Source organism: Magnolia sinica, chromosome 16 (assembly GCF_029962835.1).
Source record: "Magnolia sinica isolate HGM2019 chromosome 16, MsV1, whole genome shotgun sequence".
Lineage (NCBI taxonomy): Eukaryota > Viridiplantae > Streptophyta > Magnoliopsida > Magnoliales > Magnoliaceae > Magnolia > Magnolia sinica.
This window is the reverse complement of record NC_080588.1, coordinates 71518184-71542217: the sequence shown is the minus strand read 5'-3', so window position 1 is coordinate 71542217 and position 24034 is coordinate 71518184. Positions and strand designations below refer to the sequence as shown.

The window sequence follows — 24034 nt, the reverse complement described above, 5'->3', positions numbered from 1 at the left end:
TTGGTGAGCAACATCAGTGGCAAAGTAACCGAGTCACCAAACTGGTTTGATCCGAGTTAGAATGAAGCAATAGAGACTAGAAGAAGGATCTTTTTCTTTTTTCTTTTACCACAGCAAGTAGGGGTGCACACGGTTCGGTTTGGTCCGGTTCTGGGGTGAAACCGGAACGAACCGTTCCTTTCGATTCTAGGATTTTTGGAACCAGAACCGGACCGTTAGCACCCTAGAATCGGACCATAAAAACTGGTTCGGTTCCGGAACGGTTCCACGGTTCTGGGCTTTTTATAATCCGGCCCAATGACATGTTCTATTTTATAATTTAGCCCATATCCATTCGTGTTGTGATCCACTTGATGAATGGTTTAGATATTGTATATGGTATAAAAAATACATTTACAAAAACAAGTAAATGGTACATTGTAAACCATAAATCATGAGTCAAATATACAAATAAAATATATTATAAACTCACGGTTCTAGGTTCGGTTCCACGGTTCAGTTCCAAGTTTGGATCACGGTTCGGTTCAATTCTACATACCCCCAAACTGGAACCAAACCGAACTAAACAGTTCTTTAATTTTTGGAACCGGAACCGGAACCGGAACCGGTGCACTCTAGAACCGAACAAAACCGGACTGTTTGGTTGGTTCCGGTCCAGTTTCACAGTTCTACCAGTTCAATGTATACCCCTAACAACAAGCAGCAGTGAGTGAGAGAAAGAGTGAGAGAAAGAGAGAGAGTAGAAGAATGCAGTGCGGCTCTAGAGAATTCACAAAAGGCAGGTGCGGCCACTGCAGCATCTCTCTGCCTTTATTTATTAGCTTATGGGGTTTCAGGTAATTTCACCACCGACAATACACCTTATCTTTCAATCTATTTACCATCGGGCCCCTACATACCTGTAGTGACCTTTGACTCGGATTCGGGAGTGATCGCTCCACTACCGATGCCGGTGCTGTAAAAGATGTTTGGGTCCCACTTTGAGCTGGATTCGATTCGAGTCGAGTCAAGCTAGGGCCTGCTCGAACTCATTTTTAAGCTCAAAAAATCAACTCGACTCGGCTCGAACTCAGCTTCGAACCGAGTCGAATCGAGCTTTTTCGAGTCGAGTCGAGCTAGCTTGGTTCGTATACACACCTACTCTTCTCACATGAAACGGATTGGCTACTCCCCCTTCCACTAGCCCTGTGGCTGGTGGTTGGTTTCCTATGGGCTGCACCATGATGCATGTGTTTTATACATTTTTACATATCATTTTAAGGCATGATAACAAAAATGAGAGGAATATAAATCTCATGTGGACCACACCACAGGAAACCAATAGTGATTGGATATCCACCATTAAAATCCTCCTAAGGCCAACTGTACTATTTATATGACATCCAATCTGTTGATTAGGTCATACAAACCCAGATGAAGGGAAAAAAACAAAGATCAGCTTGATCCAAAACTTTTATGGCCCCCAAAAAGTTTTTACTGGTTGATGTTCATTCAACACTGTTTCCTTTAATGCGGTCCAATTGAGATTGGGATATACCTAGTTTTTGGTCTCATGCTATAAAATGATCTATAAAAATAGATGTACGGCATGGATAAAACACATATATCATGGCGGGGCCCACCGAGGACCGACCAGCAGCCATTGGCGGGTGGCAGGGGGAGTAGCCAATCCGTTTCCCTTCTCAGAGTACAGGTGGCCAGAATATGATGATCTAAACCGTTGTTCTGGTGGGTCATCACATGTATAGTTAAGAGCATAACTAGCACTGGGATTGAATTAGTGTGGACAGTCAAATAAATGACCCCAAAAAAGAACGGCTATTAATAAAAACAAAGAGGAGATATTTTTAGCCATCAGTGTCCGCTTCTCCTTAATTCCGGCACTTGGACGTCCCCTGCGGGTCGGTAGTTGACGTGGCACGAGATGTAATGTGTGTGGCTTCTCGTTGCCGTAGAAAGCCACCTTATCGGCACGTGTCGACCGCTCGCTTGAGAACGAGATGCACGCGGCGACCTCAACCTCCCACAAGGATACGACAAAAACGGCGTCTGCGTCACTGCTGTGGCCAGCCTTAATACTGGGCACGCCTTAGATCAACCGTTCTGCGGGTGCCACGTGTTGGAAGAATCAGCCACATAGTAGTACCGCGTTGTCGGTTCTTGTACGTGGTGATAAGGATGACAACATGGCTGAGATTTTCGGACGCGGATTGTATACGGACCCTGACGGTATCGCGTCACTACTGGTCCGTGCGCTGTGGGCCCAACCATGATGTATGTGTTTTATCCACGCCGTCCATCCATTTTCCGGATCATTATAGCTCATAAGCCTAATTGAGGAAGATCAAAATCTCAGGTGGACCACAACACAGGAAACAGTGGTGATTGAATGACCACCATTAAAGACTACTAAAGTTTTGGATGAAGCTGATATTTGTATTATTCCTTCATCCAGGATTTTGGGCTTAATCAACTGGTCGGATGTAAAATAAACATTACGTGGGCGCTAGGAAATTTTTAACGGTAGTTGTACTCAATCACTGCTGTTTTACTGTTGTATGGCCCACCTGAGATCTAAATCTGCCTCGTTTTTGGGCTAATACACATACATCAGGGTGGAGCCCACGGAGCACCGACCAGGTACTGGCAGGGTCAGTATGCAATCCTCGTACGAGATTTTATATCTATATGAAAGAATGAACCGTAGGAACATAGATGAGAGATCCGACGGTCACAAACATGCCCATCCCATAAATGGAAGTGCGTTGAATCTAGACGTTTCTATTGGAGAGACGAGGATACGTCCGGATTCAATGTATCTAGTAGTATCGACGATCAATATCCAACGGATGTAGTTCGTTTGGGGAGGGCTACTCGCGCGAGTAAGACTGAGAGGTCACCACTGGAAATTGTTTCTGGACGACAAAAACCTGGAAAGCGTGATGGGATGATAGACGGGCACTTTTGCATGCGACACTAATCTGTCGAAAATCGAAATTGGTTGCGGATTGCGTGGTGACCGTGCCACCACCGGCAGGACTCTGTGGGCCCACCATGTTGTATGTGTTTTTGAGCAGGTTGGTGTGGTCCACTTGAGTTTTGGATATGATTTATGTTTGGGCTCATACCATAAAATGATCTGAGAAAATGTACAGACGGTGTGGATAAAACACTGACTCGTGTAAAATTACTGGACGGTTAAAATGAAAATTCCAGTGGTCTTCTTTCAACAACAAGCGTCCAGTGGTCTGTGATTTTGGTGACAGTGGGTCCAACAGTTCATTCATTTGAGTTAAAATGTGACAGACCTGCCATTTACGAGTGCATGGTCATGAAGCTGTACTCTGCCACATCTCTCACAAGAGAAATGATCCTATATATACAAGCTGGGGCACGTGTACCAAGACCATGGGCCCCACCATATTGTGTATGTAGAATCCATTCCGTCTATCAGGTTCTTTCACCAAAATCTGCTACACCCACAACTGAAATCAGTCACACCACATGGTACAATTAATGGGGATAAGATGCCAACATCATCTTTATCTTTCTATCAAACCGGTTGTCAAGTCTATCTAATTCACCCGGATGAAGACAAGATACAAAAAGAAGGCTGTTACGAAGAAATCTTATAATGTATGTCTTGGTGTGGTCCACCTTGTATGAGTGTATGACTTCGAATGGATTATTCAAGTTTATTATTTTAGTTTTCTTGACTTGATCTTGGCTATTTATTTTCATGAAGGTAAGCAGATTGGTGGGGTTTGTGATCCCCAGAGTCCAAATGCAACTAATTGATAGTTGCAATCCCCATAAAGTTCCTGTTGTGGGCAGTCACATGGAGTCACCATGATGTCTGTGAGAAATCCAAGCCCGTGATAAATCACTTTCTTTTGCTCATGTTAGAACTTGATTTTATATATATATATATATATATATATATATATATATATATATATATATATATAAGCTACATTCAAAACTCAAGTGGGCCACCATAGAGGAAACATTAGCACCACCATCAAAACCTTTTGAGGGCCACAAAAGTTTTGGATAAGCTTGATATACTTGTTTTAAGTTAGAATGGCCTTATAAATTGTTTGGACGGCATATAAATATAATGGTGGTCCTGAGATGGTTTCAACCCGGGTATTTTCATCCCCACTGTTTCTTGTAGCATGGTCCACTTAAGTTTTGAATCTGGCTCATTTTTAGGATCATGTGGTAAATTTCCCACGGAAATCTAGGTGGACTCCCAGTAGCTTAACTTGAATGGGGGCACATAACTCAACATCCCCTGAAATGAGATACATCCATTGCATGAACTTAAATCTTATACAAATAATATAGAATACAGAAGCCAAGCAGCTCAAAGAGACTGCTATGGTCGGTAAACAAGCTAAAAGAGATTGTTCTGGTAAAGATCATGCCGTGTCTAAAGCGTAGATTAGATTTGAAGATAATCCAACCATTGGATCTCACTCAAGAACTATGATCTTCACCATTTTGGTGGGACCCACTCATCAATTTGCACTTGGACAATACAAAACTTAAACCCCTGGCATTAACCAAAATTTGTATCAAATTTGTGGGGAATCCAATGGTCAGGTCGTGATATCTACCTTGTTAACGGCTCAGATGTCTTAAGTACATGAAATGACGAACGGATCTGTTCATTTGATGGTGTTGGACACTCTAATACGGTCCTTAATGAAATAAAAAGCTATTGATATGATGAAGGAAAGAAAAAAGAACACTGAAACTTTTCAAAATATCAGTAGTGGGACTTTATTCCTTCAACGCAATATGAGTGCAATGTAGAATGATTATTCTTTGCAGATGGGCTACCTACCGTGGTCCCTTTCCCGGGGGAAACGACTTAACATGCATGAAATCCACACCGTTCATGAGGTACATCACCCTTCAACCTTGACCCCCCTAAAATGGGATGGTTCGATACTCAGGAGGACTACCCACAAAATTATACCTAAAAACCTTCAAATTCATGTGGTATGGACCATCTTAATTTTAGAATACTGTGAATTTTAAGTAATTCTTTCACCCTGATGAGGAACATCAGTTCAATGGACTGGATGACATAGAAATACGACGGTGGGACCTATGCAAAATTAGCAGCGAGTGTCTCATCGTCACTTTTTCCTAGGTTGTGACTTACCTGAGTTGTGGATGGTCAGGATTTTTGAGTTACAATGTAACAACCAGGCAACGTACCTGATGGATGGAGCTGATCTCATGAAAGTTCCACCTACTACTATACGAAAATTGCATATGACGTGAAACCTGTGGATGACAACCATCCTTAAATTGTAAATATCTTGATTCCAACCAATCAACCTGTTTTAACTATGAATCCGGATCCACTAAGCATAATTAGAAGAAAACGTGCGGCGATGGAAAGTTCCATTTATAGTAAACTTGCATTTGTTTTGCCAATTTGAATTTTCTAGGGTTGACTTAGGTTTGTATGTGAAATCCACTCCAATCATTTAATGGATAATTCCACATTAGGCCAAGGGATTAAAAACCGAGTTGACCTTTGTCTTATGCGAGCCACATGAAAGGAAACAGTTGAAAGAGATATCCAACATCGAGTTTATACGGAACCACCATGATGATTATATAAAATCCATTCCAACCATTAGAAGCCACACCAAAATTTTTGATAAAAAGCTCAAATACTAGGCTCACCCATGATTCAATGGGAGGGTGAGGATTGTCCTGTACATCATTTACCATTGTGTTATCAATTTAAATCATGAATCGAGTTGATTTTTGGTCCTTGAGCTAACATGGAGTGAGGCACCTTGTGCTAGGGTGTGTTTTACGTAAACGTCACCGTGGTACTCAAACGTAAATTCTATTTTAAATCGGTAGTTTGTTTTGTAAAATTTCTTTTTATAAACTACTACTCATTTAATATGATAATTACATTTTGGTATCTTTTCAAAAAGAATTTTCAATTTTTGTCAAGGATTATTATATTTAGGTAGATCAGCTTTTGCTAATTATAAAACTACCCTTTGAACAAGAATGCCTAGCAAAATATCATAGACACGGTGACTTTAAAGAGTCAAGGGCTGGGATTTGATTGAATTTTGGGCATCGTACGATGGTAGTAAGTTTCATATCCATGAATAGCCTCATCCCGTGCATATGCCACATGTGTTATTAAGTGTGCGTGAGAAATGCTTGTTTTCCCAGGTGATGATTTTGGGTCTTTGTCCACCCACGACAAACGTTATATGGCTATATCCGTACATGTTAAATGTCTTCCTCAGACATTAATTTACCATTTAACTCACAAGAACATATAACCACGATGAAGGGCAATAAATGTCTAAAAATGTGCATAATCTTTTATATTTAACGGCCAGGATTTAATGATGTAAGGGGCGGAGCACATGTAAGAGGTTGGGGCCTATCTTCCTAAGCATTGGGAGTTTTAAAATTTAGTCAACAGCAATCCAAGGGCGCATACCCAATTGGAAACTAAGTTCCCACTCACGACCCATGCAACAAGCTACACCTAGTAACAAGTGTAGAACAATTAGCTCATAAGGACCACCATTGTATGACCATTCATCAACAGATGCTACTTCCCATATTGAGTAAAAATGCAAACCTACAGCTACAGAAGTTAGAATAATGACATCGGAGATAATACTGTTTCCATAGAGTAGAGACCCATAAACGGGTTCACGAGTACCATTAATATCTACAGGATCAGCAGCAATGATATACAAGAATGTTTTTTTTTTTAAAAAAAAAAAAAAAAAAAAAAAACAGAGTACTTTAAACCAGAGCTTTGCTAACTATATGTGCACCCACCAGCTAAATGGTCTAAATTGAATTTTGAGCGTGTAAGATGGTCATGGGATTAGTTGAAAACCAATCAACTCACCCATTCAATATCAAGAGTGAATCTAATAAACATGTGGGATAAGTACTCATGACGAGGGATAAATACTTATTTGATGTTGGAAACCAACCATACTCTTTTAACTTTTGGTTGATAAATATATTGTTTATAAAATATATTCATATGTTGAATAAGTAGAAACCAAAATAAGCAACTCAAAAGGAATAAGTAGCTTCCCTAGAATAATTCATCCAAACCCCCTGAAGATAAGTAATATTGAATAGTAGGTCACATTTGCTGATGATCTGATATGTTTCCCGAGCGGCATAGACTTTACGGTTGCCCTGGCCAAGAAACCGAGGGATTCCAGGCATCACTGGTACAAGAACTTGTTTAAGTTTCTCATGCACCCATTTGTTTCCCAAGCTGTGGACAGTTTGATGAGTAGACTTACCGGAATTATTATTTTTTGTCCTCAGCCATCTGGACAATAAGAACTACTAAATGGATTCTTTAGATTTAGCACTTTATGCCATGTTGGCTCGTCGTGTAAATGGGCGGCCTTGTTCACAAACTGTGGACCATCTGATGAATGGACTGACCTGATGACCCACCAAAGTAGCAGTCCTAATCCGTCAATCATACCTATACATGTACTATAAAGCTGGGGTGTCCGGGTGTCCCATGTAGCTGGTCCAAACGTAGATGAACCATTACACAGAAAAAATATCATGCTACATTCCTAGCCCTTCGATATAGTATATTCAAATGGATATAGTATATTAAAATGGACGGAAGAAACAAGAGAATGATCAACCATTCATATACAATCCGAATAAGCGACCATCAATCCAATACAATGGTTTGTTTGTTAGCTCGCTTCCTCTGCACCTTTTCTTAAATAAGCTTATTCCACAATTAATTATGTGTGGAAGTGCCCCACCATGATGTGTGCATGATAAAAAAAACTCAGGTGGGCCACACCATGTAAACTTCGCCTAAGACCTGAAATAAAAAAATCACTTGGTGAGTTGGTGTAGGCTTGTAGCCCACCTAGTTTTGGAATGGTTGATTTTGGGTCTGTTAATCATTCATCCTGGTGGGCTGAATTCCTATGAATGGATTGGATGCATGGCATATATAAAACATGGTGGGCCCCACACGCAATCTAGAAGGTTTTAACGGTGGGCGGGTGAGCATCCCCATCCCTACTTTTCCGGGTGGCTTGACCCAAATTGTGTTTTGTATTGGGTGAACTCGAAGAGGCGAACCTCATAGACAGAGTGGATGTGATCCCTAAATCTTGGTGGGGCCCACAGAAAAATCATAGAAAATGCTTAGCATATAGAGGAACCGGACTCTTAATGTTAAAAGATGGTGAAAAACTTAGCTGATGCAACAATCGCTACAAATTCCACATAAAATTGCATTAGAAGCCGATTAATTATCCAACGGTGACGATGCTAAGATGGCCCATTTATATAAACTAATTACGTAATAAACAGATACAATACCCACCTTCAAAAGGGCTTTAGAGTGTAGTACTCCAAGCTTATACATCTTAAGATACAAGCGGTTGTTTGGCTTCCTCGTAATCTTCATACTCCTCTCCATTGCCTGTTTTGCTCCTTTGCCTGTATCTATAGTACATGAACTGTACGAGGATCTACAAACAGTTTTGTTAAGATGCTACATTCATAAGAGACGTTTGCTAAATACACGAACGTGTGCACCCATCATAATATTCCACACGTGCAATATAAGAGCTTTCTATCAGGTGGGCCACACTGCTTGAATCTTCTAACGTACTTTACTGTTTGGACATTCTAGCATAAAGACCAAGCCGTTTAACTCCCCAGGTGGGCCACACTATTTAGACCTCCTGGGGTAAAGATCAGGCTGTTTAAGATCTTCGGTGGGCCACATTTTATAAAACAAATGGATGGCTAGAAAGATTTGTTTTAGCTGCCAGTACAGTTTCTACATTGTAGCACACCTGAGTGAAGCAGACAGATTTTTGGGCCGACTGTGTGACCACCTTATGGAAAGCTCGAATCCCACACGTGTGCTTGGGTGAGGTATTTAAGGGGATTCAAAAGGAAGATGATGGAAATAAAGGATACAAATAAATCGAGACCCACACAAAATATACTATCCAGCAACCATGGCATGTTTGGTTTTATCCTTTCCCATTCCATGCTTCTCACAACAATGCTGCATTAATATCAACTTACTGTATTAAGAGAGAGAGAAGAGAAGAGGAGAGGAGAAGGGAGAAGAGAGAGAGAGAGAGAGAGAGAGAGAGAGAGAGAACCTTCCCACATAGGTTGCATTAGCTAAGAGGCCGAAGATGAACATGAAAGGATTCAAGCCCTACACAATATCAAGACAGGAACCTTAATTTTAAAACATGCACTTCATAAGAAAATGGAATCATCACATACAACCATAGCAACTGTGTCACAAACATCTGAGCCATGCAAAGGTTGGCCCCATTGTGAAGATCGCCTAGCAAGAAAATCCACTCATCAGGTGGGACATACTAGTGCATTGGGCAAATAATCAACCGGCCGTTAATTTTGATACTCTGGTCCACCTATTGAGTGGATTGGCTTGATTCTTGTTGAGCTGATCTCTACAGTAGGTGATCACCTTTTGCACACCCAAATGTCTTACGCGTGTGACACATTTGTGGGAAAAACGGTGTAGCATGGTAAGCTTAGCATGCCATGGTTGTATGTCATCCCACAATAAAAAAATGTTTTATGAACAAGAGTATTACCTCCACACTCCCTCTTTTAATCTGCTCCACAAACACCACTCAAATTAGTTAGAAACCTAATAATAATAATAACAACAACAACAACAATAACAACAACAACGATAATAATAGTTAATTAATAAAGCTGTCAATCCTCACATATGAGTGCCTTAAAACTAAATATTTCATTATTGTAGTCCTAAAAAATACTTACATTTAAGCATATCTGAGGAACAAGACCACCCACGTATATCGCAGCCATTATCCATCCCATCCAGCTACCGTATGCATTGCTCCTGATCCCGTTCTCCTGAATAAAACATGCAGTGAAAAGTTAAAAAAATATCATGAATTTGAAACACCATAACTGTTATTAAGAGTAATCATACTTGCAGTAATCTCCTCCCAGATAATCCCATGTATGCTTCCATCAGAGCTTTGCTTTGGAATGGCAAGTTGGCAGAACTAACGATGAATGTTCCATAACCAGCCTGTTAACATGTTTTAATCCTGTTTAGTGCATGTTTTATATGATAAAAATGTGAAAACAAAAGCACAGGATCAGCAATATTCATATGGACCAATGATCCAATTGTATCAGAGTACTGTAGATATTTTGATAGTGTGATTGATTGATCTGGACTGTTGATTAGTTCCAATATTCGTTTCAATGGTTACCATCCAAACTTCACTTCGATCAGACAATTCTAACCATCTGATTGATGGCCTATAAAAAGTCAAGATAATTTGTATAGAAGTAGGTCAAATGGCTCTATTTCATTCCTCTATTTGTTGGAATGTATTGCATTATAGATTGCTTATGGGTTCAGAGAATTACCATCATACATACAAACCTAATCATCCCATCCATGATTTGGAGAACGGATGGATATAAAAGAAGAGGCCCACTTCCGTGAGAATTGAATCGTCTAGTAAGTGTTTTTTTTTTCTCCTCTTTTTTTGTATACTGGCCCTTGAAGTCTATGTTGGACCCAATGGACAACTCAGATTACTTACATTAGGCTGTCCAAATTTCCTGACAACCTAACAGGACCATAACTAACAGTGCAATGACAGGGCTGGATATATATATATATATATATATATATATATCATATGTTATTGGTATGGTAAAAGAGGTCCCACGCTCGACTATTTGTATAGATTAGAAAACAGTGGGACTGCTGAGACTGGGACCCGCCCGCCTTGGTGTAAGTATGGAATCTAACTCGTCCAGTAGAGTTGTCCCACCATGAGAATGGGATGCCCTGAAATCAGGCCGATCAGCTCATCAGGTGGGCCTCATCAAATTAAAAAATAAAACCACCACCTAAAAACCTCTAAATTCATGTGGCGGACCACCTGATAGTAGAATCAGCCTGATCTTTGGGGTGTCCTGTTTTTAGGGTGGGGAGACTCTGAATGAGTTAGATGCCATACAAACACATCAAAGAGAAGCCCGAACCCAGCTAGTTGCACGGTTCAAATGGTTGCCACATGGTCCATTACAAGGGTGCTTACCAGACGTGGAATTCTGTTGGGCTGGCTAGAAGGCTTTGAACGAGTTGGATAGCTCTCTTCGTCGGAAGATGAGTCTTGAAGGCCCACAGCTGAGGGCCCACTTCTCGGAATCGCTAGATAAGATCCAATTGGTGGAGTTCCACTTCTGGCCAATGATCTTGCTGACCTGTCAACACACCATAAGTACAATCGTCACTGCATTAATGAGAAACCACGTGGTGGATCCAGACCGTCTATCAGTAACGTGGATGGCCCTGGATTGAAAATCACATACGATGGACTAGGATTCAGAAGGAGATACAAATAACCAGGATTACCCACTCGGTGTTATTTTCAACCGCGGGCCATCTACAGAGTGAATCCCACTAGAGTATGGACGGTGGTAATCTCTAGTCAGTGGGATTTTTCAGCACGTCATCATGCACTGTGGGGCCCATCAGATGAACGGCCGAGATAACAGTTGGGTCCATAACTTGGTGGTAAACCGCTGATTTCATTGCACCATTGTGGACATTGGAAGGATGGAAAAGCTTCCACATTGGTAGATTACAACCCTCCCATGCAGTAATGGTCCACATTCAAATGGGGCCCATCAAACCAACGGCCTGGATCACCAATCTATGGTTCTTTACTTACGTGTAATACACGCCATTCCGATGAACCACTTTGGCCTTGGAAGTTGGTATGGGGACGCTTGGATCCCGTGGATTGGGTTTGTTAGATTTTGTCGTATCTGCAACCTACATCCAGAAGGGGGTTAGCCGTCAGCACCTGTGTGACGCAAGCATGAGATCCACCCCGTCCATCAGGTTCACTGCCTCAAATTCACCGTGGAAATAAAAAATCATGCCAATTAAAAACTCGGGTGGGCCACACCATAAGGAAGAGTTGAGGCAAGGACACCCAACGATAATTATTTGTGGGCTCGCCGTGGTTTTTATATGTCATCCAAACCATTCTTCTGATGCAACTCATCAACATGAGTGATTAACTAAAAGTTTGGCTATTTCAAAACTCAGATGGGGCATAACATGATGACTTCGGAGTTCTGAGTTATGATTTTACACCATTCTCTATGGTTTGGCCCACCCAAGTTTGCATCTTCCAGTTTTTTGTTATCAATGCCAAAAATGGGGTTCTACGCCTATGGACGTTGGCTGTAGGTACACCCCCTAAGTAACCTACACAAGGTCTGATGTCGGGCTTTAAGTTGCGTTTGGTTGCCCCAAATATCATGATCTTTGGTGCAGCCAAACGCACCCTCTACAAAGCCCACGCAATCAGCCATTTGGCAGCAAGCATTTATACACATAGCAAAACATAAAAGGCCACGGTTCTTTAAAAGGCAGAAGCAACTATATATAAGCATTTCTGCAGCAGCCATTAATTCTATAAATAAAGCCCAAGAGTGAAAAGCCCAGAGGCCATGCCAACACAACACAATCTAGATTGCAATATGTAGGCCTTTAGATTAGCCAACACACTGCTGTTACAGGCAATATGGGGCAATTAGATTAGTTATTCTTTTATCCTTCGTCCAAGATCACACACCACTAGACTGCAAGTAAGATCTACTCTTTTAAGATCGGTGTGGCTGGAGAGCTGGTTGTTTCACAATGAACTCAGTTTCACAATCTATTTCAGCACCTGAGTTATAAGCTTTCTGTTCAATTTAAGCTGCACATTTGACTTTGACACGCTCAGCAAACACTCACAAAAAACATGACTGAATTTGAGCCAAACAATAACCATTCATTTGTCAATACCAAACTAGCTAATGACTCAAAAAATCATTCCACATGGTGATAACCAGGGGTGTCAATGGGCCAGGCTTAGGCCTCAAAAATCAGAACTTTGAATAGGGTCTGCTGATGTAGAGCGGGTGCGGACAGTTTCATGGGCAAAAGATGGATCAGAAAAGGCCCGGTCAATGACCAAAGTGATCCGGACCGTCAGACCTTAAATCGGGCGTATCTTGCAATCCGGAACAAGTTATCGGGTGTAAAATATATGATTTGGGATAAAACGAGCTACTTTAGCCACCCAACTCTGCTACCCCAGGTTGCGCAAGCCGGATTTGTGAAATACCACCAGATCAATGCTCATTTTCGTTTCTCTATTTTAATTCCATTTTTACTATAAATAATAAGTTTTAGTTTGAATTATAACTCTTCTTCCATTGGATTTTAGGAGTTGCGCCCAAAGCGAGATGTGCTTAGATTAGGAGAACAGCTTGTGCAGCCAAATATGACACTATTTTTTGCCGAAAACCTTGCGCACTAAAAGATATCACCACCTTCTATAAATAATAAGTTTACTATTTATAGTAAATTGCGAATTCTAGAAGTTTTAGTTATAGTTTGCTTCTAATTTCTCTCTTATTGCTTGGTATCTCCATTTAAAGGTACCTGAAGTCGTTTATTTCATTTATCAATAAATTATGAAGTTTTTTAATTTTATAAAATTTATTTTATATTTTCTTGTTCTTTTTCTCGTGGATTCGAGGAGTCCCGGGAAGTTCCGTGGATTCGGACCCGAGAAGACGGGGCTGGACCTCACGTCCTCCTCTGCCTCACCTGCACAAAGCAGTTAAAAATCCGGGCCATGACCTACTCTACGCCCGGCCCATTGACAGCCTAAGTGATAGCCATCCCATCAAACCAACAAAACTGACGGACACAGATATTAAGGCCAACATTTTGCTGGTTAGAATCACCTGAGAAATGCGTTTTGTTAACGGTGGTTCTTGAAGAACGGCAACCACCCAATGAAGGGTCCAAATCGATGATTGAACTTTTCATGTGTCCTAAGGCTATTATGAACCGCACGTGTAAAAGATAGGAAGTTACTTGGAAAAATGTACAACAAAAAAAAAAAAAAAAAACATACCGCTGACTTAACTTCACCGCTCCTGCATTTCCACCATCTACAGAAGTGATCGTAGTATACGGTCTGCAGCATCAGCACCACTGTCGTAGTGGTATATAGCTGAAAAATACACCAGCATATACAGTTCTCTGTTTAGAGTCTGGACAAGGACCGAATATGAATATCAATCAAAATTACCAAACTATCCCTGCCACTCTAGTGCAGCCAGACTTCACTTTATCTTTAAATAAAAACAAAAAAAAAAAGAAAAAGAAGGACCGCTCATTTTATCGAGGGGCATTTACGTAATTCCATAAATTTAAGGTAAAAGATGCAGAAATAAATAAAAAAAAAATATATATATATATATAAAAGAAGAAAGAGTCTACCAGAGCTGTGTAGAACTGAGTCGGCAGCTGCATCCATTCCACCCGCCAAAAGATTATCAGTATAAAAGAGGAAAAACGGCGTAAATATGAGAGGCTCGTGGTAAAATGCGCAGCTCTGCGAAACTTCACGGCGCAGTTTAGCGGACAATTATGCGGTTTCGCTAACGTGCGCCGATGGCTCCAGGGGGGATGCAGGAGATGGGAGTGGATTACGTGTTAGTACCGTGGGGACCACCTTGACGATGTGTTGTATATCCACGCCATCCATCCGTTTTTACAGCCCATTTTAGGACTGTCAAAAAATTAAGCATCCCAAATCACAGGTGGACCACACCATGGGAAACCGCGGTGATCGAACGCCCACCATTAAAATCTTTTTAGGGCCCAACGCAATGTTTATTTGCCAGCCAACCTATTGATAGGGTCAAACATCCCAGGATGAAGGGAAAAAACAAGAATCAGCCCTCAAAGTTTTTAAGGGTGATTGACTGCTGTTTCTAATGGCGTGGTCCGCTTGAGATTTGGATATGCCTAAGTTTTGAAATCACATCCTAAAATGAGTTCAGGAAATGTATGGATGTCGTTGTTGTTTGCGTACCTGCAAAGTCCTTATTATAAAAGGATTACAAGTAATCTGATTACAGGAGTTGTTTGGATGCATGTATTTTCCCGCAAAGGTTTTCCAGGCTGCACCTACGTAGAGTCTTTATAGCTAAAAAGGCATTATACATGTTAGAATACATGGAATAATATGCACTCATGATTTGTGGGTCTACTGTCATGTATAATTTTCTTTGATGCTCTCATGTAGCTATATAAAACAGCCCATCCATTATCAAATGACGACGTGAGGAAAGGATGAGACGTCCACCATTAAAATATTTTAGATTGCATACTTTAATGCTCTATTAGGGTTCGTACCTACTTTATTCACTGTAAATACTTTACATACTTTACCTGCTAACCAAACACACAATTTATTTACCTGTAAATATATTACCACTTAAAAGCCAAACAGAACACTTCACCTAAAAAAAATTACAGCATCCAAACGAACCCTAAGGTGGGTAACACCTAATCCACTCCCGAAGGAGATGCACATAAAAGGTAAGAAATTACGCGGAGATGAGAGGCACGAGCTAAAATGCGCGCATTTCCGAGAGACTCCAAGGCGCAGGTTAGCAACAAGGCATAGGGTTTTGCTAACGTGTGCCGTGGGATCAACTTACCGTAACTGGTTCGAGCAGGCAACCCACTAGATTGAAAATGTCACTGCGTATGAAGAAGCAGAAATCTCGATTAATTAAAAATCAGAAGAAAAAAAAATGAAAATGGGAAGGTTCTGGAAATGAAAAATGATAGAGAAAGCAAGGCAGAGAGGTCTGTGGTGAGAGCTACTATGGAGGAAGATGGTACGGACCCAACAACCCAAGTCATCAAGAAAGCGAGTGAGACGCCATTGCTGGATTTGGAGTGGAAGTTGGTGATGATTTGAGGGATTTCAGCCACAGCCCAACACAGAAGGCTAGTGAGCCCAAACCCAAAAGAGATTTCATCGCTTAGATTGCAGAGGCAGTCATTGAAATATCTCTCCACCCAACGAATGCAGGGTTTCTTCTCTCTAGAACAATGCGCCATAGAGATCCAGTTGGTGGTATGTCTCTCTCTCTCACTCTCTCTCGGGAGATCGGAATGAAGGCAGCTATAAAGGCGAGGAGTTATATGATACTCTGGCTGCGTATGACACTTGATACGCAGGCACTCAAGCTTTGTACACGTGGGACATATCAACTCAAATAAAACAAACTAGATCGTGCATCCCACTGTCCTCAAGTCACAATACCAAGATTAGATTGGTATTACAATCCTAAATCCCCTACATTTGTGAGCGAAAAAATATTTTTCAATTAAACTATCTAATGACGTTATTTATACATGATTTGATATCATCATATTTTAATCCACATTACCAACATATGGAACCACCATCGTACGAGAGATAAGACCTCGACAAGATCCTTACAGCCCATGCGTTGCAAAACCAGAGTAGCGCGAGGTTTACCATGGTCATAACACACATGTCACAATATCAAGAGTAATAAGAGAAGGTAACTGCCTTTATTCATATTAAAATGTAAAAAGTTGTAGCCAATGAAATCAGCTAACAGACAATAAACATTTCTACCGCTAGATTGATTAGATGTTCCCCCAGTTTTAAACAGAAGGGTGTGAGGCTATTCCACCTATGTGCTTAGAGATTCCACCGACTGTCTCGCCTACCAAACCCTTGTTCCTATCGAGTGATGAACAGATGGTTGAACTGTCAATCGTCATTCTTACGGGCTTGGTTCTCTCCGGGTGTCAAACAAACTATTACCCCACCACTGTCTACAGAGTTTGATCCCATCAGGCGATAAACAGGCTATCAAAGATTCATCTTCAACCAATCATCTCGCCTACAAAGCTCGACTCCGATTGCCCGATGAATAGATGGTTCTCCCACACTTAACGATTGTCTTGTATACGAAATTCAATTCCTATTCAGCAATGAATAGACTATCATAACCTTCAAAACTTATTGTAAGCATACTTATTGTATATTAGCAATATAAATTCTTTCAGTTTTTATTGGTTATGCTTTCTATCTATATATTATATTATATTATTCTTAAACTAAGGATGTCATTATTTGCTTACTTAAAGGTCCTTTTAACTAAAAGGTAAAATAAAATAAAATAAAAACTTATAAGAAAGTACTAGTAGGAAACTCGAGGCCTGGAGAGGTAAGTTTCTCGAGGTAAGCTCTCCTTAACTCAATCCATTAGCTCACCTCGAGCTCAATGCGAAAGATTTGGCAAACAAACCAAGCTCCAATGATAAGCTTGAGGCCAAACTTGAGCTCGACCTCGAACTTGAGGAGAGTGCGGACAAGCTAAGCCAAGCTTGACCCGCCTCGACTCGACTCGGCTCAATGTACAACCCTAGTTAGAGAGCATCTAAATCTTTGGGTTGTGAAAGTTGGGTGCTAGGTATTCGTCGGCCATTGATTGGCCGATGGCATACGTGGCACTGTAAAATGGGGCCTTTGACAACTATGATTTTATTTTGTCAATCTAGTTTGAAATTGTGTTCAAAAAGTACCAGGAACCCTTAATGGGCAACCCATTTAGATATGCTATGTTTTAAGAATTGGATGGAAACGATTTTAGGTGCTAATTAAACATGGTTTCAAGAGCGTATGGATGATCAAGCAGGACCTGATTTGTCTAATCAGGTCTCTCAATTGTTCCCGTGACATGTCTAGAAACATGTGCATCTGATTAATTAGTCTTTCAGTGGTATGCAAATTGCTCGAAGATCATTTTATTAAAGCTTTACCAAAGTCAAAAAAAAAAGAGTGGTTAAGTCTTATTTAAGGTGGGGTGTCTACAAGATAATCCATACAAAATTTATCCAATCGATCTATTTTAATGCATGCGGTTAAGGGCCCGTTTGGCCGGGTGGATTTGCATGGTGTTAGGGTGGATGGCATGGATTTCAAGGTAATGATGGTGTTGCCAGTGGATTGTCTTAAGATCCATGGGATTGCTATATCCCGGGATTGCTATATCGAGTCTAATTGGCATGCCCGGCCAATCTCGGGATTAAACCTTCCCATCCCTTTCAATTCCTCTAAACAAACACATCCTGAGCAAATTTGAACGGATAGGGGTGGATTGGATGGGATTTAAAGGTACTGATGGTGTTGTCAGTGGATTGTCTTAAGATCCATGGGATTGCTATATCCGGGGATCAGGTCACCTAGTCTGTTTGGTACTCCCGGCCAATCCTTTGATTTAACTTCCAATCCCTTCCAATACCATCCAATCCCTTCCAATCTGCCCAGCCAAACGGGCCCTAAAGGTGTTCTGTTTGATTAAAGCCGTGCTCGGCTGAGACACACCGGCCATGCACAACTAAATTATAGTTCGCCCATACAACCTTGTGTCCCAGTCGAAGCTAACACAGATCAGCTTAATTTCTGTTTCTTTATATACATCTACACGGTTACATAGATACGGGCCTGTTTGATTCGACGATTCGTATGCCACGTGTGCACTTTTAAAGTAATTTCTAATCACCTCCGTATCATCCATCAGGTTCCGTACGATTTTTACTGTGAGGACGGTAGAATCGTACGATTTTTACTGTGAGGACGGTAGAATATGCCCAAAATTGATATTTGAATCGACGAAATGGAGAAAATGCAAACCGCAATCCAGGCTTGTGATAGAGTCCAGTGCCACCGCACCTCATGACGTGTCAGAATCATAAATAAGGTATGATATTATAAGATGATATTATAATGAAAATGTGACCGGTTCATATCATTCCAAGGATGCAATCAGAGTGGAAACCTGCAAACATAGCAGAACCCCATATTCCAACTCAGTTCTTGAATGAGGTTTGCTAGTTGACACGCACAACTCCACACACAACGACACGTGCTGACCTTAACATGTATCTACATCTCACCCTTGTAAAAGGTGGAACCTACTATCATGGAGATGACCTGCCAGAAGGATGCGGATTGTGTAGTGAGGTGCTCACACTCCTTTAGTACCATGTGGATATTCATTTTTTCAGCCCAATTTAAGATATTATATCAAAATTGAAGTATATCCAAAGTAGACCATATGCACGGTAGAAAATGGCAGGAATTAAAGGTATATGTGTTGATGCAAATATATGATTCACCCTCATTGAGCTGCTGGACATTCAAACACCTGCATAGAAAAAAGACAAATGAGATCTAGTTAGAGTAGAGGACCCTCCGAAGCCAAAGTCAAAGTTAGGAATTTGAGTCTAGTAGTGTTGAAGGGTTTCGGGTGAGAGATTTTACCTACCTTTCACCGTAGATAGGTCATCTATTTATAGAGCGAGAATTGATTATGTTGGTAGAGACATTTTCTGAATTATAAGCGTGCGTTCAGCAGACATTTCCCATGATCTCTAGTGAAGATAAAATCAAGTAGTTCAATTCCGAGAAAGTCGAACCTTATGGTTAAGGCTGAGGTCTATGGTTGACCTGAAGAGGTCGTGACGACCTGATGAGGCCAATCTTACCTGCCGAGGCAGGGGTGGTTTTGGCCAACCTCTCTTCTTTGGTCATTGAGGAGCTCATTGGTCATAATTGGTGCCGGTCGACCTCGTGTCCCACTTAGATGTCTGAGTTGACCTCTTCTCTTTAGTCAGTTTATTTTTACCCATAATAATATGTTAAAAACTTTTTAGAGGTTATTGAAGTTTTGAATGAAGCTGATATTTGTGTTTTACCCTCATTCATGTATGCATTACCTTATGAACAGGTTGACAAATAAACAATACTATGGGGTCCCATGGAAGTTTGAACAGTTGATGTCATTAACCCTACGAATTTTAGTCTCATGCCCTAAATTGAGCTGGAATAACATATGAATGACACACATAAAACACAAACGTCACGGTATTACCCTGGTAAAAGGGTAGCGGATTGCAGGTTGTGACACAAACTACCAATTTCCATGGTGCGTTGATGTGGCGAACTGGAGTGGCGTAAGCATAATGTATATATAATATCCACACAGTCCATTCATTTTTAGATATTATTTTGGAGTATGACGCAAAAAATGAGGTAGATTCAGATTAAAATTAGACCACACCAAAGAAAGCACTGGGACAATAAAACCTACCGTTGAAATCTTCTTTGGGGCGAGAGAAGCTTATTATCAAGCTGATTTTTGTTTTTTCCCTTCATCCTTGGCCGTGTGACCTAGTGAATAGGTTGGATGGTTAAAAAACATCATGGTAGGCCTAGGAATGTTTCAATGGTGAGCGTCATTGTTCCCACTACTCTCTTTGGTGTGGTCCATCCTGCCACATTTTTGTATTCAAGCTCTAAAATTGCTTACTAAAATGGATGGACGGTGTGGATATAACAAATACAACATGTTGGGGCCACAGCAGTTTGCCACGTCAACACACCATGGAGGTCGGTGGTACGCGGCATACCGCGCAATCCACTTCCCGTAAGGGCCGCGGATCGCCTCAGCACACAATCCGCGTCCTTGTAAAATGAGGCTGGTTTCGTGCCAGATAACCCGACCCTTTCAAATTCTATAATTTAGACACGTTTATCACCTGGGCTAGGAAACAAGCGGGAGTGGATATGTGCGTGTCTAACTAGCCCATGAAGCTACGATGCTCAGGTTCCCTAATTCCACTCGCAGTCATACGCTGCAAAATGAATCAGTGTTTAAGAGGTTAATGCTTATAAATTCCGGGTCATTTCACTCATATAGCTAAATTGTTATTATAAACTTTTTTTTAGCTGTCCATTTTCTTTTGTGCGATGTGAGCATGCTAAATTGAGAGATAGCCTGATTTTTAGGCCAGAGATCTAATCCATCTGATGTAAAGATTGGATCTTTACATATTGCTCTATATTGGCACGTGTGCATGCGGGTGGAGTGGCAGATTACCACTGGCGTGTGGAATTAGCAAACCTAGCAAACCCTTGTGATGCTCAGGGACACTGAAATCGTACACATGGTGAATACGTGCCTCAAATTAAACCACTCGAATCATAGGCCCACTGATCTTGATCGAATGATTGGTGGACATCTGATGGACGGTTGAAATGGAAAACTCATCCATGGGAAATTCAACAAAAAATATCCTAATTTTACGTCATCATGCCTGTACAAGATGTCTGCATACATAATTCTACATGGCCGGGTACGGCGTGGAATGAAAGAAAAGAAGCGTATCAAAAAAAAAAAAAAAAAAAAATTACAAAGAAAGATATAAGTACTGTGTCGTTATCTTTAAGATAATATTTATATTTTATTACTAGTTAAATTAGTTTGTAAGAGATTTATATGTAATAAATCCTTTTCTAGGATATGATAAACATCCTATCCTAAATCAAAGAAATGCACTGTAAAATGAAAAGCCACAAAGTGAATATGCTTTCGCATATTCCTCACCTTTTTTTTTTTGTACTTTATTCTTTATATGTCTGCAACTTTTCAAAATAACATATATAGAATATGAGTGGTGGAGAAGAGATGGAGAAAAGAAATTAATTAAGATGGTTGTTTTTAAGAATGACCCAAAATGGAATTTTATAGACTAATAGAAATTCTCCATTAAGATTTTAATTTCAAAAATCAATTTATTCACCAAAAATATCAAGATTTACAATCAAAGAGCCAGGGCATATTTGTTGATGCTGAAAAAATTATTTAATGCTGAATTTGAAAAGCTCTAGTGTTAAGTCTTGTTTGTTAATGTCGAACTTAGAAAGTACTACATAATTTTTGATGAATTTTTTAGCAATGGAGGTCTAACTTAACGATGAATACAAAATGCACTTAGCGAGTTATTCTAAAACTTTTTTTTTTTTTTTTTTTTATTTTTGCATTGGAGATTTTCTATTTCCCTAACACACCACTATAATTTATGTATTAGATCAACATTGTCCACCAACTTTTTCATATTATCATAGAGCATAAGCCCAAAAAATGAGGCACATCTAAAGCTCAAGTGGACCACACCACAAAAAGCAATGAGAATTGAACAATTATCATTGAAACCTTCTTAGGGTCCACTATGAGGTTTATTTGCCATCTAACTTCTTCATGAGGATATAAAATCTAGATGAATGGGAAAAAATATCAGTTTGATTAGAGCCTTTTATGGCCCAAAATATTTATGATGTAGAGCAGGTCGCGGACAGTTACATGGCCAAGATGGATCAGAAAAGGCCCGGTCGACGACAGAAGTGATCCGGACCATCGAACCTTAAATCGGGCGTATCTTGCAATCCAGAATGAGTTATCTGACGTAAAATATATGATTTTGGGGTAGAACGAGCTACTGAAGCCAACCAACCCGCTACGCCGGGTTGCGCAGCCCGGAATTGCGAAAAACCCCTGGATCGATGGTCGTTTCCCCGTTTTAATTTCGCTTTTACTATAAATAGTAAGTTTTAGTTTGATTATAACTCTTCATCCGTCGGGTTTTAGGAGTTGCGCCCAACGTGAAAAGAGCTTAGAATAATTAGGAGAACGGTTTGGTGAAGCCAAATAGGACACTTACTATTTTTAGCCAAAAACCTTGCGCACTAGTAGACATCACGATCGTCTATAAATAGTAAGTTTACTATTTATAGTAAGTCGCGGATTCTAAGAGTTTGAGTTGTAGTTTGATTCTGATTTCTTTCCCATTGCTTGGTACCCCTATTTAAAGGGTTGTGAACTCGTTTTTATTCATCAATTAATCAATTTCGAATTTATTAGAATTTATTTCTATTTTCTGCTTTCTTTCCTCGTGGATTCGAGAAGTCTGTGAGGAGTCCGAGAAGCTCGTGGATTTGGAGTAGTTATCCCCATCACGTTCATCCTGCGTCAATTGGTATCGAGCGAGGATTCCCCTCGGGCGATGGCAAACAACGAAGGTATGAATCAAAATCTGTGGACGGTGATCCAGGGATTCGTTATCTTCGGAAAGAATGGAAGCTTTCCACTAGAGAGTCGATTGACCATGCAAGGTGCAGCAACTCTCGACCGTCTTGCGGATGCGCTACTTCCGCCCCGAGCCCTGGCGGTGCTCCACCACCCGTGGTGGCTCCACCACTCATGGTTGCTGTTGTACGACACAATCCCGATTTTCTCGAGCACTACGATGGCAAACCGCAGGCTACACCAGACGATTAGTTCTAGCGGCGAGGACCTTAATGAGGGTTTTCGCGACGACCAATCCATGGAGGTGATCATCTAGATCGTCGTTGAAAGAGACTATCGAGGTAAGGTGAACTTCTTACTTTTAACGGTTTATTACGTATAGAAGATTTTCTCGATTGGCTAGCCAAGTAGAGAGATATTTTGATTATATGGACGTGCGGATCATAAAAGGGTAAAATTGGTAGCGTTTAAATTAAAATCGGGTGTTCCGCATGGTGGGAACAATTACAACTCTCACGAGCTCGCGAACAAGGCACCTATCTCATCATGGCCACGGATGAGACGTCTTCTTCGATCTCGATTTCTCCCGAGTGATTATGAGCAGATATTATTCCAAAAATATCAACACGCGGCAAGGAAATCGACATCCAGAGGAAGAACAGCAGTTGGCTAAACGAAACGATCCGTCAGAATCTGAGTCACAGAAGGTGGCGCGATTTATAAGTGGGTTGCGGCCGACAATCGAGTTCAAATGTACCCAGTCGGGACCATGGATGAAGCAGTTCAATTGGCGGGTAGGGCAGAAACACAACTTGCAAGAGCTCCTGCTCGTCCAAATCCTTCAACTCAACTCCACATAATGGGTCCCACGCAAGATCTAATGCTGTCATGAGGAAAAGACGCAGTACCTCAACTTCCTACAACCGCAAACCGTGATACGGGGAGCGGCTCATCCAGACCTCAACGTACAGCACCCACAACAGTGGGTCCGAGTAGGATTCCAAATCCTTATGCTCAGCCAAGGTCGAACAATTGTTACTGCTGTGGCCAACCAGGCCACTTATCAGTAGTTAAGTCTTATTTAAGGTGGGGTGTCTACAAGATAATCCATACAAAATTTATCCAATCT

General features: G+C 40.8%; 1 protein-coding gene across 1 annotated transcript in view; it reads right to left on the bottom strand.

Annotated features, from left to right (window-relative positions):
- The window catches only part of LOC131228932 (uncharacterized), a 32690-nt gene extending 16585 nt beyond the window's left edge, over nucleotides 1-16105 (bottom strand). The window contains exons 1-12 of the mRNA XM_058224767.1: nucleotides 15840-16105; nucleotides 15649-15691; nucleotides 14420-14446; nucleotides 14052-14150; nucleotides 11799-11902; nucleotides 11163-11328; nucleotides 10031-10132; nucleotides 9856-9951; nucleotides 9663-9683; nucleotides 9195-9253; nucleotides 9004-9094; nucleotides 8451-8546 (exon numbers count right to left, since the gene is read on the bottom strand). Coding sequence (XP_058080750.1) covers nucleotides 8451-8546; nucleotides 9004-9094; nucleotides 9195-9253; nucleotides 9663-9683; nucleotides 9856-9951; nucleotides 10031-10132; nucleotides 11163-11328; nucleotides 11799-11902; nucleotides 14052-14150; nucleotides 14420-14446; nucleotides 15649-15691; nucleotides 15840-16057 — 1122 coding nt within the window. The 5' untranslated portion in view covers nucleotides 16058-16105. The remainder of the gene's footprint in view (nucleotides 1-8450; nucleotides 8547-9003; nucleotides 9095-9194; nucleotides 9254-9662; nucleotides 9684-9855; nucleotides 9952-10030; nucleotides 10133-11162; nucleotides 11329-11798; nucleotides 11903-14051; nucleotides 14151-14419; nucleotides 14447-15648; nucleotides 15692-15839) is intronic.
- Between the last annotated feature and the right edge of the window lie 7929 nt (nucleotides 16106-24034).